At 45.7% G+C, this 19,223-nt stretch overlaps 6 protein-coding genes across 6 annotated transcripts; 3 read left to right on the top strand and 3 right to left on the bottom strand.

Moving 5' to 3' along the window:
- Positions 1-8,275: 8,275 nt before the first annotated feature.
- Positions 8,276-8,862, top strand: N7498_010167 (uncharacterized protein; the record flags this gene model as incomplete). The annotated part of the gene is made up of 2 exons (XM_058457223.1): positions 8,276-8,562; positions 8,613-8,862. 2 exons carry the CDS (start codon positions 8,276-8,278, stop codon positions 8,860-8,862), a joined length of 537 nt encoding a protein of 178 aa, XP_058304122.1.
- A 278-nt stretch (positions 8,863-9,140) lies between these two features.
- Positions 9,141-13,425, bottom strand: N7498_010166 (putative nuclear pore complex subunit Nup133; the record flags this gene model as incomplete). The annotated part of the gene is given in 5 exon segments (XM_058457222.1): positions 9,141-9,451; positions 9,503-12,338; positions 12,356-12,807; positions 12,867-12,936; positions 13,015-13,425. 5 exon segments carry the CDS (start codon positions 13,303-13,305, stop codon positions 9,141-9,143), a joined length of 3,960 nt encoding a protein of 1,319 aa, XP_058304121.1. The 5' UTR covers positions 13,306-13,425.
- A 683-nt stretch (positions 13,426-14,108) lies between these two features.
- Positions 14,109-15,248, top strand: N7498_010165 (ACP S-malonyltransferase; the record flags this gene model as incomplete). The annotated part of the gene is made up of 2 exons (XM_058457221.1): positions 14,109-14,148; positions 14,203-15,248. 2 exons carry the CDS (start codon positions 14,109-14,111, stop codon positions 15,246-15,248), a joined length of 1,086 nt encoding a protein of 361 aa, XP_058304120.1.
- Positions 15,249-15,468: 220 nt separating this feature from the next.
- On the bottom strand, positions 15,469-16,125 carry N7498_010164 (uncharacterized protein; the record flags this gene model as incomplete). Its single annotated transcript, XM_058457220.1, has 3 exons — positions 15,469-15,657; positions 15,710-16,006; positions 16,081-16,125. 3 exons carry the CDS (start codon positions 16,123-16,125, stop codon positions 15,469-15,471), a joined length of 531 nt encoding a protein of 176 aa, XP_058304119.1.
- A 534-nt stretch (positions 16,126-16,659) lies between these two features.
- On the top strand, positions 16,660-17,498 carry N7498_010163 (NuoB/complex I 20 kDa subunit family protein; the record flags this gene model as incomplete). Its single annotated transcript, XM_058457219.1, has 4 exons — positions 16,660-16,702; positions 16,756-16,945; positions 17,000-17,355; positions 17,404-17,498. The coding sequence occupies 4 exons, from the start codon at positions 16,660-16,662 to the stop codon at positions 17,496-17,498; spliced, it is 684 nt and encodes a 227-aa protein (XP_058304118.1).
- Positions 17,499-17,738: 240 nt separating this feature from the next.
- N7498_010162 (oxidoreductase, short-chain dehydrogenase/reductase family) lies at positions 17,739-19,093 on the bottom strand (the record flags this gene model as incomplete). The annotated part of the gene is made up of 5 exons (XM_058457218.1): positions 17,739-17,891; positions 18,085-18,176; positions 18,226-18,470; positions 18,527-18,965; positions 19,030-19,093. The coding sequence occupies 5 exons, from the start codon at positions 19,091-19,093 to the stop codon at positions 17,739-17,741; spliced, it is 993 nt and encodes a 330-aa protein (XP_058304117.1).
- Positions 19,094-19,223: the final 130 nt, after the last annotated feature.

Here is a 19,223-nt window from a genome sequence, read left to right as displayed (position 1 = left end):
TTCCTCTTTTGCTACTTCAATATTATCTTAAGAGAATAAGTTAGCTAGAAATAATGCCTACTCCTTATCTATATCAAACTTTAATATATAGAGAAATATCATTAGCTCTTAGATAGTTACTATATATAATCTACCTTAGCGATAGTAATAGATATCTTAAGTAGTATTGAATAGCCGTTCAACCCTAGTACTAGTCGTAGGGACTAAAAGTATATCTCTTATAAGGGTAGTAATTACTAGGTATTTTTGCTAGTAAGCTTTCTAAAAGTCAAGAGGTAAGGAGTCTATAGGCTCTAGAATATATTAGTACTCCTATAGATAAAATAAGGTAAGTAATATACTAGTATCAAGATATCCTATAACTTTATCCTTTAGTTTAGTTAACTAAGGCTTACGCTTATTAAGTAAGAGTCTGAGGCGTAAGCCTTTTCTAAGAGAACCCTAAGAGATAGGTGAGGACTATTACCTAGTAATATATTCTTAGTAGGGTGCTAGGAAGTCCTTAAAGCTTTTTCTATATCTTATACGCTACTTATTATCCTAGTCCTTAGTTTAGAAGAATTTAAACTTATTTTCTAGCGCTAGCATAGTGTATACTACATAAAGATCACTACAGATAGTATCTATTATAGAGTAATAGTAGTCTAGCTTTACTTAGTTAGTATATAGCGCTTAAAGTATAGTTTTCTTCTATCGCGCCTTCTTTCTTGCTAGTTGAGAGATTGACTGCTTAAGATGCTTAAAGAGGAGATTATATATCCTAAAGATATAATAGGAAGTTATATCCTTAGTCTTTAAGAGCTTAGTGGTAAACTCGTAGAAAGGTTACGTAATCTAAAGAAGATAGTTAACCTAGCGCTACTCTTTATTATTTAGTTAAAGATCACTTCCTATTTATTATAGAAGGGTATAAAAATTAACTAAAGTCTTCTTATACGTCGAAGCATTAGGTATATAGAGTTCTAGTGGGTTTTTATATCCTAGATTAGAATAAGCTTTATAGTATCTAGCTAGAGTGTGAAGAAGGTCTCTCGGCGCTAAGGGCTTATATTAATAAATATAGTAAGGTTGCGAAACCTATTTTAGATATTAGTACTATATTATAGTGAAGGGAAAGTTAGGTGAAAGTATCTTACCTTACTTAGAGTAGTAGTAATATCTCCTTTCTTTATATTTACCTAGGTAGACTAAGATCGCTACTTTATCCACTAAGTATTAGTGGTGTTATTAATCGGAATCGCTTTTATATATCTAAGTAAATTATTCAAACTTAATTAAATAATATAAGTAAGATATAGAACCCTAATTAGCGTAGTATCCTCTAGGAGTGACTTCTATAATTTAGCTATTAAAGTATTATTATTTAAAGCATTATTAGTAGTCACTATAAGTACTTAGTTCTAGATTTAATGCTTCTATAGAATATCTAAGAGAACTACGCTTAGGTTAGCACTAGAGTGCTTTCTATAAATTAGTTTAAACCTAAGAAGGACCTTATAACACTACTAATCCTTAGTAATAAAGTAGCCACTTATAGCTATAAATGCCCAAGAGAATAGGGAGGTCTAGTAGTTAAGTGTAATTAAAAGCTTTATATTATTAGGAAGCTTTCGGAGGATATCTTACTATCTTAGCTAAATAGAGCTTTATAGCTAACGACGAATAGTCTTTATGGAGGGAATATCTAGCATTAATGGAGTGGATTAGGCGAGTTAAATAAGGCTAAAGAACTTAGGATATTTAATAAGCTAAAATAGAAGATAAGTAATAGTAAGAAAGATAAGAAGCTTTTCTTCCTAAGCCTCTTAGGTAAAGCTTTTCTTATTCGCTATTATTAAACTCTAGGGGAGAGTAAGATAAAATCAAAATCAAGAGATAATCACTTACCTTTAATTATATAAACTTTGTTAGGCTAGATTTCTATACGCTATTATTAGAAGATCTTAGATAGCTAGCGCTTTTAATATGCCTTAGTATTATAGAGGTTCTATGCTAAGCTATTCCCCCTAGCTTAAAAGAATAGGGATACTTAAGAATCTAACTATAGCGTTTATATATAACCTTTAGTGCACTATTAGAGGTATTAGCTACTTAATAAAATTACTTCTAGATATCTAAGAGGTGGACTAAGTCCTATTATATCTTGCTTAACTTCCTATAGCTAGTCTCGAGCCACTAGTTCACCCACTTAGAATGTATTTCTATATTATAGAGAGTAAAGCCTTTCTTTCGATTAGGACTAATAAGGGTGAGAGAGGGAGGTATCGTAGGAGGAAGAGGAGGTAGTCGAAGAAACTTAGTATTAAAGGAATCAAATATCTACTAACTACTCAAAGGATTAGGTATAAATAACTACGCGTTCTTAGGAGTAAGGTAAGTAATATTATTAATATCACTCTTATAGATAGATAAAGAGAAAACCTTAGAATTCTAACTCTAAGATATAGCTATAAGGTAAAAAAACAGTAAGGGGAAAGTGAGGACAGTATAAGTAGAATATACTTAAAATCTTTAGGACGCTAGTCGTCTATAGACCTATAAAATAATAATTAATCAAGGATATTAATATATTAGAAACTAGGCCCGCTAAGCCTAGTTAATACTATATAATTAGTTAATACTTACTTATTTTAGAGGGTTAAGCCTAGAAAGCCGGCAAAAGCCTACAGAAAGCCCACAAAAGCCCACAAAAAACCTATAAAAGCCTATAAAAGCCTATAGAAAGCCCGCAGAAGCCTATAAAAGCCCGTAGAAGCCTATAAAAGCCCGCAGAAGCCTATAAAAGCCCGTAAAAGCCTATCTAGAGCCTAATTAATCTTAATATCGAACCGCGTAGAACCCGAACCGCAAAGGATCGAAGCAGAAACTATAGTATACCTTATACGATTCGACACTATATCGAATTGCACTCTATTTTCTGATAGTCATTAGAATACTAGTGCTAAAGCTTCCAGAACTTATTAAGCGTACGTTGGAAAGTAAAGTAATAAAGATTTCTTGAGATCATCTATAAAGATATATTTAAACCACGTTGTGTTAAATATATATTCCTGCAACCACCCCCCACCTTTCCTCAAATATCCTACTAACAGCGTAAGGCTATGATTCTTTTACTCTTATATCTAGTAATTAAACTATTACTGAATCTATTATATTAGAATACCAGTAAATTTCTCTTAATTTCAGGGTGTTAATACATTAAATATTGAAGAAGTTATAGTAGTGACTAAAACAGGCGTAAGGTACAGTATTTTATTTAGGTGAATCAGCAGCTTTATGACCGCCAAGACCTTGATTTTATGAAAAGTTGGGCTTTCGAGGGGGCCCATTAGGGGCCCGCAGTGGGCTATGGGTTGGGCTCGGGCCCGGAGGGTTGAGCCCAAAGCCCACGCGGGTTGGGCCGTGGGCCCGGACTCTGGGCCCAATCGTGGGCTTTGGCGAAGTCTAATATTAGATATATTTCTATATCCTTATACTTACACCGTAACCATATAGTCGGACCCTACTAGAAGTATATAAATAACTAATTACTACTATTAATTAATAAAGAGATTTCTTTTTGTTTTAAGTGATTAGAGCCAAAGTCAATAACTTAGGAGGACTGAGACTAGAATATATATAAGCAATAGTAGACCTGGCACTCACCCGCGGGTGACCCTAAGGAACCTTACCTGACCCGCGGGTGACCCGCAGGGTCCACAAACAGGACAAACAGGTAGAAAACGTGACTTGCTCGTTTACGCATAAGTTATACAGATTTAGGGAGTTTTTCTGTGTATTCATTTGTAATATTTAATACAGAGTAGGTCGAGTTTTCTGACGGCCGTCAGAATTATGGTCTTTAACTATAGCACTGGTTTTTTGACGGCCGTCAGAAATTACGCTTCTTGAGCTATATATTGGCTTTCTTGAATTCGGAGAAAAACATCGTATGATTTTATTAGCATACAGAATAAAACAACAAATCATTGAGACCTAAGTATGTAGCCATTAAGTAGCTTTGAGCGCTTCCGCTTTCTACTAGGTATATGCTGCTGGGTATTAGGTAGAGGGAGATTAGCATCGTCGTCATTATCCTCATTATAATCCCTAGCCTCTATCCCTTCAAGATGAACCGTCGTCGTATAAGACTGTGGAAGGGGCTCCCTATCCTGGGGCTATATGTCATCCTCCTCGGTATCACTAATTGGTTTAAAGGATTCCTCTCGGGTTTTATTAGCCTTAGTCATCGCTGCGATCTCTTAATGCGAGAGATACTCTTGCAAGATAAGCCGCTTCTGCTCTTAGAGGTCAAATCTTGTCGTATACATCCAGAGCATAATATCCCGGATTGTCTTTGGCTGTAGCGAGCCACGTCGGTAATGATAGATATCCTAGGCGGAGTTGAAGAGGCGTTCTACCCCTGCTCTAGTTGCTAGAATCGACATCACATCCCGCGCAAGGCTTGCAAGTATAGGAAACTCGTGTTGATGCTCTTTCCAGAATATCCGAGGGGAACCTCGTACGGTTGCTAGAAGAGAACATTAGTGATAGTTTAGTGAGAAAGAAGGAAGCACATACGACTTTCAAGATATCTCGTGAGCTCGTTATGTTGTGGAGGTAGTGATTATTGCGAATCTTCAAATATTAAATCCGCGTCTGTCATCGCTGTCCTTGATACCTAGCTATCTGATTGTAGCTTATCTTGTGGAAGACGCTCGTCGTATGATATAAAGAAAGACTTAAGGCTCTCGCGGTAAATTATTTTCTAGTCCTTTTCTAGGTCGTCCGACTCCTAGTCCTTTGTTGAAAAGAACTATAGCTTATTTGTGGGCGCTAAGATCGTACTAATCGCATAAAGGTTGCCTTTCACACTATCTGTTATACTATAGTATTTTGATAGCTTCTGTTGCGCCGCCTCTAGCGAGGAAAGTATAAGCTACTTCTACGCAACCTTCTTTCGCTGGAGTTGGTGGATAGCCTTTTCAAGATAATCGAAAAGCTTATTGTAGAAACTAAAGACTAAGTGGATACTTGAGTCTTTAGTCGTACAAACGATCGTTGTGTATTTAAAGAATGGCTGTAGGATAAATAGGAGATAGTCGATTTGTCGCCACTCTTCTGCGCTAAGAGCAAAATGAGGCTAGTCGTACTACGAGCAAAAGGTATCGAAAGTGGCTTAGAGTCTCTTGGCCCGGCGAAGCATAAGATACGTCGAGTTCCAACGTGTTCGTACGTCCTGGATAGGCATAAGCTTTGGCTCATCGGGCTAAAGGTTGTAGAAGGCTTCGCGACGTTGTGGGCTTGCGTTGATGTAAATAGCAAGACAGCGAACCTAGAGATTCGTATATAGATAGTAAGCTTATGGATCTAATTACTATACGATAATAATTAAGAAACTCATCTTATTTAGTGTGTTAGCGATCTCTCGCTTTTGTTGTCGAGCACGAAGCGCTCGTATACGACCCTCTTTCCACTCTAGTTCCGCGGTGTTATTCTTTAGGGTTACCTTCATCTTTCCGAGTAGATCTATAAGACTGATTTAAATAATATATGCAATACAAGGCACTTAAATAATCATTGAGTCTATGTTAAGCTGAAGAGCCTGGATTGTATTATTCACTGTAGCGATAAGTGTCGTATTATTCGACGTATTATTAGTAGTAACCGCTAGTACGCGGTTAATGATTTTATATTGTTGGAGAATCTAGATAATAACATCACCAAGGTTGGCGCCTAAATGTGTACCAGAAAGTGGTTCAAAACCAAGGAGGACTTCGCGATATTCCTAGTTCCGATCTAGGAAGTACGCTGTGATTGCTATAAAGGCTTGCTGGAATGGCGACGTCTAGCAATCGAGTGCTAGTGATAGCTTTGCCCCTAGCGGTAGGCTTTAGAGGGTGGTTGTTTAGTTTTCGGTAACGAATTAGTGGAGCCTTGTACGTATTACCTTCCGAGAAGGAATAGTTAGTGTCATTGGAGCTAATCGCGCGTACGAGATAAGATTATAGAACTCTTGATGCTTAAGGAAGAGAAAGGGTAAACATAAGACAGTAACCAGATTTAGAAGCTTTTGTTCCCAAATATTCTAATTAAACACTTAAGTAGGCGCTTGCTGACCCTAGTAGGTAAACCATCCATTAGTGTTAAGCTAAGTATTAAGAGATTATACGTATAGCTTGTACGAGTAGCTTATGGATGCTTAGCTTATCTGTTCCCTTCTAATATTATAGCCCTTTAAGATGTTTATACATCGATGAGGTGCTAGTATTTCTAGTGGCTAGATGGTCAAGAACCTTCCAGCATCTCGTATATATCACGCTAGGCTTTCCATCCTTTGTATAAGCCACTTACTCGAAGCTATCCCAGCAACTTGCTTAATACTTTCTATCCCAATTGATCCGTTTCTTCCTTCCGTAGTCTGTTTAGAGCCACTAAGTCATAAACTCCTTACTTATTTTATCTTCGTATAATAGGAATTGGTTCACTCGGTCAGGTTTGATTCGTGTAAGGCTCTCGGGCGCTAAAGGTGCTCTTCGTGGAGTATTAAGTGTCGTATCGAAAGTATACTAGCTTAGTGGGAATAGGCTTATAAATAGAGTATCGTCTAGGATAAGGTATTGTAACTCATCTATTCCAACCCCCTCGATCACCGAGGATGAGTATAGGTCAGAGGTTTGAGACATAGTAGACATTGGTCATAAAGAGGTGGAACAAGAGGACTTATAAAGATTTTAGACAAAAAAGGCTATCGTATAAGGGGAATCCGTTTACCCTGGTCGCGCGAAGACGCGAGTTGATACATCATCCTATCCCCTCACTTTAGCTAAAATTCTCTCGTCTAATTGGTTTATACATCGGGTCTCACGGGTCACCCGTAAGACCCGACCCTTAAGACCCGGTCCTCTAGTCATGTGGTCTTAAGTTTCATGATGGAAAAATGTTTAAGTCCAACAATCCAGATGTTTAAACTTATTCTGTACCAGAACTACAACACCTACGAGAAAACTAAATTAGGAACTAATTAGATAAGACTATAGTAATTCAATAACCGAAGGAAGCTTTCGATTTAAAGTATGTTTAGTACTAAAAGAAAAAGATATATTTACCGTCGTATAAATGTAGCACTCTCACTTTACCTTTAATATATATTTCCGCAACGAAACTCTCAACTTTCTATAACCCACTTAAAAACTACCCACGCACTATATCAGTCTAGTCAAATTTCAGAACACTTAGGTGACGACATACGAGCTATCTATATACAATCTAATTTCTTTAAATTTCGTATATATTAGTGAACGATTAGGAAATAATCGAAATGGATACCAGAACAGCTGTAAATAATAGTATTTTACTAAGCTGAATCATCAATTTTGTGCGTCCTAAATAGGTAAAGCGTAGCTTATGCGGGTATATTGGACCCGTCGCGGGTGACCCGAAGGGAACCTCGACGGGTCCGGGTCCGGGTCGGGTGACGGTTCTTGATCTTGGACCCGCGGGACGGGTGAGTGCCAGGTCTAAGCAATAGTATTTAATTAAGATGAATCAGCCGAATTATACACACCAAGACTAAGGTTTTAAAGTAAATTCGGGTCAAGATTGGTTATTTGCGGGTTTTAAATATAAATTTATAACCCGCTAGGTTGGGTTCGGGTGCGGGTTGAAGGTCTTGACCCGCATTGCGGGTTATGGCGCAGACTAATTCCAATGAAGCAAGTTCACAAGGACGATCGAAATATGTAGCCATTTTGAGTATGCGTAGGCCTCGGCATTCGACGGATACTTCGGCTTTTGCTTCTGATCTCGAATATGACGACGTCGAGGACCTGGAGGAGCTGGGAACTTTAGCATGATATATCGTGTCGAGTATTTAGGCGGATCGAAACCAAGATCCTGACTAGTAGGAGCATTTGCTAGTAGTGTCTTAGAATTCCAAGCCGAGGACCTAGAGCACACAAATATACACCAGAAGAAATCGACGAAGTATGCAGGTTCATCCAGCTCTCTATACAAATTCATCATGGCGTACCAGTCGTACCAGGCACAAATGGAACGTGTACGGTTGACATGAGAAAGACAAGGACGCGCTATAGTCGAGGTCAATACTCCATGAAAGAATTTCATAGCCAGCTCAACTTTCGCACTGGCTCGGTACTGTATCCGCGACACGATACTCAATGAACCTATTTTGTATCAAAACTCCACTCATCAATGCATTGATACAATAAGGTTGGTGGGGCCGGGATTAGTGCAACCCCCGCAGTTGACCGTTCGGGGTATGAGGTCACGAGTCATGGGTTCTACTTCCATTCCCGTTCAACCGGCCTTCCCCCTTCCCCTTTCCACTCCTTATCCATCAGTTTACTTCAACTTCTCAGTAGTGAGTTTTGAGTCTCGTTTCAGCTTGACGCTGACTGACCATCAAGTGACCCGTTCGCACAAGCTCAATGACCGGGACCACCCGGCTGATGGCATGATTGGCACCCGTGGTGATCACTTGCCTCGCTATTTTGCTAAGTCAGGCCCGACCGATGCTGATCCTCGCAAGACAAAGAAAGATGGGGGTGGAAAAGGGAACTGGTGAGTCGTGTATGCCTTATATAACGGAATTAGATATTGACTGCTGTCAGGGGCCGCTCTGGGGACGAAGTGCAGGATTATGGGTATACATTTGCCAATGCTCGGCGTCGTTCAAACAGCAGCACCCAGGGCCTCGCAGAATTTAGAACCAAATTTGAAACTGTTGAGCCAGAGCCTGTTTTCGAGGAGCCAGTTCGTGAGCCCGCCGAGGTGACCGTGGCGAACGAAAGCACGGTGACCAAAGTTGAAAGCACCAGCAGCAATGACAGCGATTTCAATCAGGGAGGAGTGAAATATTAGGAGTACCACTGAGATGCCAAAATTACGTCTCTATGACAAGTACCAAGAAATTTGAATTGTTGACCCATACGACTGTCGGCCTTGTAGAACGGAGCCGGATTACACAATGCTCCGTCGGATACTGGATGAGTGTGACACGAGGGCAATAGATGCCTAGGCTTAACTAAATTGATACAAAAAGGAGGAAATACCGATGAACCTAGCCCTGTGTGGGACGTAATACAAATCCTTCGTGCTCAACGGCGACCATTGGCACCGTAAACCACCGCAAATCCCAATCAAACCCACGTCAATCGCGCCTTGGAACCTACCGAAGCCAAGTTGTTGGCTTCGTTGTCACCGGAGTCAGGAATTGACCCGGATGCCTGGGATCCTGTGGACGCTAGGAGATCCTGGAACCAGAAGTCAATTTTACCGATCTCGATGTATTCGTGCAGAAGTTCATTTTCTCGCATGAGATCGGCGGTCAGACGGGCCTTCTGTTCGGGACGGAAGCGCGACAGAAGAATATCGGATTCAGAATCAGCCATGAGAGCCTCGGCTGGAGAGAGAGGCATGTAGACGAACTGTATATTGGTCGCGGATTGTTCTGTTGATAATGTTAGGGAAGTCCTGAAAAAGAATCCGGGTGGTGTCTCACCGGCCAAGCAAGAGGCGAGTGTAAGTCCCAGGGACGTGTCACGAGCCGCGAACTCCGAGTTTCCATTTGATTCCTCAGCTGCTTTCCCGCGGGCTGCCCAGTTGTCTTTGATCATGCACCGTCGCCATATCAGTTTGCGCAACGCCGAAACGTACGAAGGATCTTGCTGAGCGTAGCGACTGTGATCAAGTACTCGCAGAGCCTGGAAAAACTCACGCCCACGGAACTCATTGTCCCAGTCGTCAGAAGGTTGGAGAGGGCCCATCAGTGTCAGCAGATCGATTAACCCATCGGCACCAATGACGTTTCGATTGACCAGGGTAGAAAGGGCATCACCTAAGATTTCATGGAGAGAAGGGCGATCGTCAACGATAGGCCCTCCAAAGTAATCCAGGGCGAGCTCTGCCTCGGCCTTGCGATCAATCGCACCCTCGAGAACGGGTTTGATGTAGGAATAGAGGGTATCCTGGACCTCGTCGATCTCGCTGTAATCGTCGAGACATTTGACATCTTCTTGCAAGGCAGAGCTCGAGCCTATTGATGATTTCTCGAATGAGGCCAATGTGCCCAATTTCGCCAATGAAATCTCCACGCGATGGTTCCATAGCTCCTTCTCACTGCCGAGGGCGAGCTTTTCCAAGCACAATGCAGCGCTCTTGTAGTCGTCCTCGCCTATTACATCATTGATCCAGCTGAGCTTGGAATATGCAGGTGCTTTCCGGAGAAATCGCGTTACCGAAGATTGATATTTTCGCATGGAAAGCAATGCCCCTGGGTGCCCCATTGAGATTTGTCGTGCAAAGTACGCATCCGCCCAGGGCTCGCCAAACTTGTCAAAATATTGCGAGATCCTGCGGATCACATCTGCCTCGGTGTCTGCCACGGCACCGACACTCTCCCCGGTAGCGTCTTGTGTTGGCTGGGTCTTCACTTCATCTTGGAGTTCAATGATGAGCTCGACCAGAGCTCCCATGTCTCGGAATCGCTCGGCCAGGCTCAGGGCATCTTGAAGATGTCCAATCCCTGCCAACTTGAATAGCTGCCATTTGCGCTCCTTGACGTGGGCTTGCTCGATGGAGGCGCTTGCATCGGCTAGTTTGGGATCTCCCTGTGCAATAAGCCAGCGTGTACGCTCACGGTGCATCTGGCCGAGTACTCGAAGATGCCGTGCGCTGTTGTCTGCAATCTTCTTCAAAATCTGACTGTCAGGGGCGTCTGCGCTGGATGTCTTTTGTTGACTCCAAGCTCGACAGCTGTCCAGCTCCAAATCAAGCAGATGCCCCGCCTCGGTGTATCCCATCTCCCGGGAAGTCCAGAATTCAGGGAGACCCTCGTAACCATCAGCGAGAACACCGTCTTCGACAAAGTCATCGCTCAGCCCATACAGCGCAGCGTGCTCGTCGCGATAACGGAAGGCTGTTTCCATGATCGCGAGAAAAAATTCACTGGCCTCCAGTATCTGCTCCGACAATTTCCGCGCCTGTTTCGACGAATTACCCCTGCGATGCTTGAGAGCGGTTTTGATCCAGGGAATGATATGTTCCATTTGATAAGTGTCCCTCAAAAACCAGTGGCGTACTGGATCGGTCTCGCTCTGCGTTAGTTCAGAACGAGTTTTGAACTTGTCGTTCATAGACTCGATGACATGGCCAAGGAAAAGATTATCGTTGCTGGCCCTGTGCATCTCCTCCAGCTTCCACATAGCCCGTTGCGCGGACAATTTTTCCGCCCCCCAAAGCAATTCCCATCTTGCCGGGCGACTCAAGTGATTGCTGTTCCGCGACAGGAACAATGCGAGGTCGTTTAGTGCTTTTGCCCTTAGTCGCAAATTTTGGTCAACCGAGATTGCCGTGCTGGGGATAAAGCGTGTTTCCGAGCGAAGAAGCTCCCTACATATTTCCAGGGAGGCTTGCTCAATTTCCGATGCGGGGAAGTTCAAACCACCCTCGCCAACCAGGTTTAGTGGGTTCTTTGCCATGGTACCGAAGAAAATGGCCTGCTCCAGCTTGTGCTTAGCAGTGACTTGGCCTTCTTCCAAATCGTTTTCTGCTGGGTATTGGGGCGTCACATTGACTCGAACAACACCAAAGCCTCGAATCATCATCACACAAATGGCGTTTTCATCTTCCGATCGATCTTCCAAGCCGTAGCCCAGTATTTCACATTCTCTGCCAGATCGGAGATGAATGATGTCCTGGAAAGGCATGGGAATATTCTGTGAATCCAGAAGCAGTTGCGAGCTGGGGGTCTCTTCAATGGTAGATAAGGAAAGAATAATCAGAGACTGCGCGAATTGAATGAAAGCAGTCTCCTCTGATTTCGAAACCAATATTTTAGGCTTTGGTTCATCGTGCGTGGCGGGAATGCTGCGAATGTCGACAGCATAAGTGGACATAACACGCGTCTCGGTCCCCGTCAGACACAGTTGAACCACGAACAAGGTCTTGGATTCCAACAGCTGAGGGGAGCTGACAACAAAGAAAAGCCGCCAGGATTCTTCGGACTCTCGAGAACCAGGTTCATCATTCGATTGTTGGGCGGAGAATGCAAAATCCATAATCTTAAGATCCATTTCCCCGGAGACTTTCACAGAATCATGGGAGATTGCCGTCACAATGGCATCTTTGACATCGTATTTCTTCTTCATAGCGTTTCCATGGTTCCAATGAGTATCCCAGATCTCCACTAAGCCAGTCGATGTAGCGATGATCACATCGCGTTGACCTCGCTGACGAGACCCACCTGCGCGAACAGCAGTAACCTCTTTCCTCCAGGAACCCCCCCCAAGGACACTCTTGAGTCCGCCCAAAATTCCACCCCCCCGGGGCCTATCGTGCTTCGGAGGAAATTTACGAGGACAGAAGGTTTTCCTTGCGAATCCCGGAGGGTAATGTGTGCCACTCGCCCGGAGGAAAATGTTGCGATAATTCCCGAAGGCTCGCAGTTCATGATCTCAGTAGCAAATTCACCAGAAAACAGACCGGGGCTGAAGCCCTGTATCCCATTCTGTTTTTGTCTCGACAGTCCTAATGATGCAGCACTTGACACAGTTTCCCAGTAGATGATTCTACCTGTAGACGGGATGATCACCAGTAGGCCAGGGTGCTCACCTGTGGCCGTTGACAAAAGCACACCCAGCGGGACTGCGCCTCTGGGATCTCTGCAGGACTCAGGAATCGACACCGTAAACGTTTCTGAAGGCGATGGTGCCGAGGTGGGAACAGAGTAGGGCCATACAATCGCATGCGAGCGAGTCAAGGCTAACGCGTGGTCATGACCAGGGGCGAAGAAGCACTTGAGCTGGTCTGTGTTTTCAAAATCAATCTAATCATCTATGGCAAGTAAGTCCCGAATAGCTATTTACCTGACTGTGAGCCTCGGATTTGATCCGGCAACGAAGGAAGTTGGTCAACGGTGTAGTAATCCGTGCTTGACTTTTATCGGCGGCGTTAGCGGCCATGATCCGTGCACGCACACCTCCAAAGGCGAGGCAATATTGAGGTCACACTCACCAAAGTGACCGTCCCCTCAAGGTCATTCTTGGATCCTTCACTTGGTTTCATGTTGCGAATTGGTAGATGGCAATCGACACCAGCGACATCCGTAGTCGCGTCGTGCTGGTTGACCGGGACGGGAGCCGCGGACTCTGCTGTCTCATTCCGGTCCAAATTCGTGACAGGGGAGTCGCCCGCCTGCCGCAAAACCGATCGTTGGCGTTTGGCTTTTGGCGGCTTCACCGAGTCATCGGAGCTGGTTCTCGGGCGCCTTCGGGGGTTGCGTGATGCTGCTCTGGGAACGAACATTTTTGTAGCTTCGAAACAGACTTCGCATTTGACGCACTGGCCGAAGCCAGGAAGGTAGGAATGACACTAATAAGTAGGATATGCTCGGGTGGGACAAAGCTGAAAAATAAAGAACGAACGATTTGCGCCTTGGGGAGAAGAGGGAGTAAATAACAAAAGATGCTTGAAGGCGGTGAGAGCGATCGGGACCCATATACTGCGAGCGAGTCTGAACTGCGATCTTAAAATTGTGTGTAGATGGTACTATGTTCATTGCTTAGTAGCGTAGTCAAACAATATTTCATACACGCTACGTCGTCTACCTAGGTACCAGATGTGGTCAGTCCTAAAATACCACAGAGGAGGGGTATTGTCGCCCCGTCTATACAAGGATACATCCAATGTCACATTGCCCCGGGCTTTAATTGGAAGTGGATTCCAGTGATTTATTGAAGCTACGAGACCATCAGTAAGGTTCTTGAAATTCGAATCTGCCACCGTTGAATCTCGTCTCCGCCAGCTTCCCAACTCTTCGGGCCCGAATCTACCGACACGCGGAACCGGTGCTCACGTGCAGTCCCAGCCCCACGCGAACTCTGGGGGGTGGGCATGCTTGACATGCCGTCGGTATGGATGGCTGAGCGAAAGACCACAACTTTCACAATGCCCATGTGTCGTGTTGAGATCATGACGAAGGCCAGGCTTGCCGTGTAACACAGTCGAACATGCTCCCCCTCGTGGAATCGAGGCGTCACCTGCCGCAACTTGTCGAATGCTCGAGGACTGGGATGTTGAGAAGGATAAGAACAACAGCCGTGGCTTCCATGCCGCGACGAGAGCTACACACGGCTCTCTTCTTCCCAGGTCTGACTATTCCCCGTCCTTAGCTATCAACGTGCGCTGATCCCCGTTTAATAGGACATGGAGTTCAGCGGGTTGGCATGGCCAGTACCTGGGTTGACCGTTTCCCTCGGACCTCTGCCAGGTTTTTGGACGAAATGGATGCCATTCTTGGATTCAATCTGTCACGTATCATATCCGACGGCCCTAACTCTCATCTCAACCGGACGGAGAATGCTCAACCTGCGATCATGGCCGTCTCCGTTCTCATCCTTCGAATCTTTGAGGATGAGTTTGGTTTTGACACTGGGTCCAGAGTGGACGTGACTCTAGGTCACAGTCTGGGCGAGTTCTCTGCGCTGGTCGCAGCTGGCTACCTCAAATTTGCCGACGCCCTCAGATTAGTCCGTCGCCGAGCCGAGGTGATGGCTCAATGCACCCGACGCGCGGTCGAGCAATCGGGCGAAACGCATGGGATGGTAGCGCTCATTTGTGAACCCGATCATATCGAGAGTCTACTCAGAACCGTGCACGAATTCCTCGGACTAGGAACCTCCAGCCTCGATGACACAAGTCACGCCTCACCACCGATTCAGAGGGTGATGGTGGCGAACATCAATTCTCCCAACCAGATAGTGCTCAGTGGGAGCATTGAAAGAATCAGAACCCTTCTAGTGCAACTCCGTCAGTTTGGGGGGCACGATCCTCGCGCCGTGAGGCTGAAAAGTGACAGCCCTTTCCATAGTCCCGTGATGTCCCCCGCGGCCGACTACATGAAAACCGCAGTCGAGGGAGTTGATATTACCTTCCCAGCCATTGTGCCCTGCATTTCCAACGTGTCGGCGCTGCCTTTCCGGTCTAAAGAAGATCTTAAAAATCTGTTGTCCAGACAGTGCACCGATACAGTGAGATGGTGGGACAGCATTCGCTATCTTCATCAGGAACGAGGAGTGAGACGCTGGATTGGCATCGGGCCGGGGAAAGTGGGCCGAAATCTTGTTGGCAAGGAAGTCGGGCGAGTGGACATCAAAGGAGGCGGCGTGTGGGCTGTTTGCAACCCCAGGGAAATGGAAGACACTATGGTTGGTTTGGAGCAGACCGAGTCCGAAGTCAGAGCTGTCTGATCATTTGGAATACAGTATGTGATGTCTTGGTATATTGTAATAACTTTCATGTAACTTCTCTACGTGCCACTGTTCGTAAAGTTTCATACGGGCCTCCTTAGGTAGATACGTAGTCGAGCAACTCCATACACCGACGCCTTCGCGACTGGTGGCAATCGGGCCTTACGAGGGCTTGTAAAACTCATACTTGTGTGGTATCTCGGCTCTCATTCAATACTATCTACCCGGAATTTCCGGGTGTCCATGTTCCACCGATGCGCTGAACATCTGCTGTGAATCGTGGATTGGATATGGGCTGGCAACTGAACACCGAACCTGCTACCATTCCAGGCGTCGAGACATGATCGTCCGGTGAATAGAATGGGTTCTGCAAGAGCTGGATATACGCGCTTTGCAGGGCTCGGAAGGCCTGGGCTCGGTAATTAGTGATTGAGCTGGAATGGATGCACCTCTCAACATACCGGCTTCAGATCAGAATCCCTCAAGCCACTTACTGCGGCCCCGGCAACCTTTCCAGTATTGGCCATCTCCGGGCCGAAAAGGTCCACGATAATCAAAAACTTCACGCCTGTAGTTGTGAGCCAGCCATAAGTGGCTAATCTCTCATCAATCGCATGGAGTAGACCCAGATCCTGGTCGATGGAGGTCTGTTTGCGTCGTATCTCAAATATGTCAAGGCAGGAGTTCAAGAGGAAGGAAAATTCGATCGTTGCATCCGTGTATGGGGGGAATAATAGAGATATGTGGAGGGGGTTGTCCTAGGTGTCGAGAGTTAGCATTGAACCCGTCAAATGCGCTTCTGGGCCCCACGGTCGCGGTGAAGCTCACTTACAGCTTTTCCAATCACTCCGATACAGGCAATTCTCGGGCCAGCCATCCTGCAGTGTAATTGAATCGAAAGGCCCTGATCCTTCTCAAGCTGGAAGAGGGGTTTGTTGTCGTCTCTTTTCTTTTCCCGCACCCCCAAGTCCGTGGTTTGTAGTAAATAGATAGACCCCGGCGTCTTGATTGTATCACTTCCAAGCAATCAAGGTGAATTTTACCATCTCATTCTGTAGTAGAAGATGTAAGTTGCACAGCGCCATCGGTGCCTCCGTGAAAGGTCCAGTAACCAACGTTAGGACCCATGATCGTTGCCTGGTCTCCCAGGCAGCAACCCCGGGTGAGCCAATGATCACACATCCAATTCCGTTTACTAGCATCTCACCGCCTTTACCGAACATTGAAAATAATACCATGTCCGGTCCAATAATATGCTCCCTTGGTGCTTACTTGATCCTCTAAAACCGGGTTTTTACCGTCGTCATCCTTACCGTTCGCCCTCCAACCCGGCAAAAGTCCTCCCTAACCACAAGAGTCCGCCACCTGTGAAGCTGCTGGGTTCAGAATCACTTTGCTTTCCTCTTCAACCATGCTGCCTATGGCAAGACCCGCCATGTCTGGCACCCTGTGTGGTATGTATTTCGATCTCTCCTTCTCATTATCAACGGCCCACTAACTGGAGCAGCGCGTCCTCGACTGGCTCTCCTTCCTCGTGCCCAGCCCATTGCCGCCCTCTCGACCTCGACCGTGAAATCAGCGACCGCTCTTGAACGCCAGTCACCTTCGGGACAGTCACTCACTGCGTCGGGTAAGATCCGGAAGGAAGTGGCACTTCCCAGTCAAGAGAAGAAGGAGGGTGCTATGCAATATGTCTTGTTCGTGCCTCTTCCCACGTTTGCCGCCCCGGGTCTCCGCTGACATCGCTACAGGACTACCCTTGACCAGGTCGCGAATTGGGCCCGCCAGAGCTCTCTATGGCCCATGACCTTCGGTCTTGCGTGCTGCGCCGTCGAGATGATGCATCTTTCCACTCCCCGATATGATCAGGATCGTCTGGGAATCATTTTCCGTGCCTCGCCACGACAGTCCGATGTGATGATTGTGGCGGGTACATTGACAAACAAGATGGCCCCCGCACTCCGCCAGGTTTATGATCAGATGCCCGATCCTCGGTGGGTTGTCAGTATGGGCAGTTGCGCAAACGGTGGCGGCTACTATCACTACAGCTACTCGGTTGTCCGTGGCTGTGATCGCATTGTTCCCGTGGATGTCTATGTTCCTGGATGTGAGTGTACCTCGGCGGTTTCACTCGAGGTTTGCTAATCGTGTACAGGCCCGCCTACCTCCGAGGCACTGATGTATGGTATCTTCCAGCTCCAAAAGAAGATGAGACACACTAGGATCACGCGCATGTGGTACCGGCGTTGAGTCCTATGTGGGATGCATCTTCATCTTATGCCTGAACCATTTTTCACGGTGGACTCAAAATTTAAACCATTCAGCCATCGTGGAGTCCCTTTGTGTCTTATTACATTGTATATCAGCCTTAGGCTTCTGCTTTTGTGATTCCAATTTCCTTGCTTTCAGTTCTGGGAAATGCTCTTTTCCCTCTCCCTCAAAAGTGTATGGTTACAGCATCTGCCCTTGGTAAAGAAGACGCTGGTATCATCAGATGCGGCGGTTCCTGAGCGTGGCCTGCAAATGTAGAAATGCATCAGCGACATACCGCAGTTTCCCCTTGTAGCGAGGTAAAACGTAGAACCCGGAATTGTACGAGACTGTGATAACGCGGGCTGGATTCTTGGTATCCCACGGGAAAGCCTGAAAACTGAATTTTATGCGAACTGACTGATTTGCTGATCATTTTGAATCAAATATACATGCCAAACATTCATCCTATTGACTTTTACTTATCTTCCTAGCCATTGACCATGACCCCTCCATTTGGATGCAAGCACTGACCGGAGATATAGCTGCTGTCCTGACTTGCAAGGAAAACAAAGCAGGTTCCCACCTCGCTTGGCTGTCCTGGTCGACCGATGGGTACAGCGTGGAATTGTTCCATTGCACTGGTGTGCATCGTCGACGGGATTAAAGGGGTCCAGACTAAGGTGCATTAGCGGCTAATTCTGACCTGTGAAGGAAGCAGACATACTGGGACCCGGGCAGACACAGTTGACCCGAATACCTTTCTTTATTTGCTGGTTTGACAGCGCTCGGGTGAAGGCCACAATGGCCCCTTTGGTCGAGGTATAGTCCAAAAGGTCACCCCGGCCAATATAAGGATTCACCGATGCACAATTGATGATGGTCGATCCGCGTTTCATGTGGGGGAGAACATACTTGGAAAGGTAGAAGAACGAGTGAATGTTGGTGTCGAAGGTCCGCTCCCACTGCTCTCTGTGACAATCGTCAACAAATTCCCTATTCGATAGGATTCGAACCCTTCCACTAACTCGTCAAGCTCGCTAATATCGCTTAGCATGTTTTGAAAGGCCGCATTGTTGACCAGTATATCGACAGCGCCCATGGTTTGAACGGCCGTATCAATCACCTTCCTGCAATTTTCTTTCGCCCTAATATCGATAGCCAGACAGTGACACTGCTGCCCCGTTTCCTCCACTCTTTTTTTCGTCTCCTGTGCATCTTTCTCCTCCTCAGGAAGGTAAATAATTAAGCTTGATGCGCCCTCCATACCAAAGAGAATCGCAGTGGCTCGTCCAATGCCGGAGTCACCCCCCGTGATGATGGCCTTTTTTCCTTCGAGTTTACCGGCAGCCTTGTAGAGTTGATACCCTCCATCCTCGGTTGGGATGTAATCGGAGACAGGTTTAGGGTCCTCCATGTCGGCCTGCAGGCCCGGTTTTGTTAGATGCTGAATCGGGATCCTATGGCCTAGACAGAACCCAATATGAGATCTGATGCTCCACATATGCTCGAGATAAATGTCGATGCCCACCTGGCTGAAACTGCGACTGAGACCCGCTGGCAGGTTTCTCTGTATACTGAACAATTGGCGACATGTTGATTGTTCTCGGGTGCTCTATGGGTGGATACGGCAAGCCGGTTCGAATTGTGTCAAATAATATTGACGGTGGAGGTTACCAAAAAAAAATTGTTATCTCAGGACTTTCAAGAGATACTGTTGCTATT

This window comes from Penicillium cinerascens, assembly GCF_028974065.1.
Source record: "Penicillium cinerascens strain IBT 15544 chromosome Unknown scaffold_4_segment0_segment1, whole genome shotgun sequence".
In the NCBI taxonomy this organism is placed as follows: Eukaryota; Fungi; Ascomycota; class Eurotiomycetes; order Eurotiales; family Aspergillaceae; genus Penicillium; species Penicillium cinerascens.
Note: the sequence above shows the minus strand (reverse complement) of the source record. Positions and strands in the feature narration are given on the sequence as shown.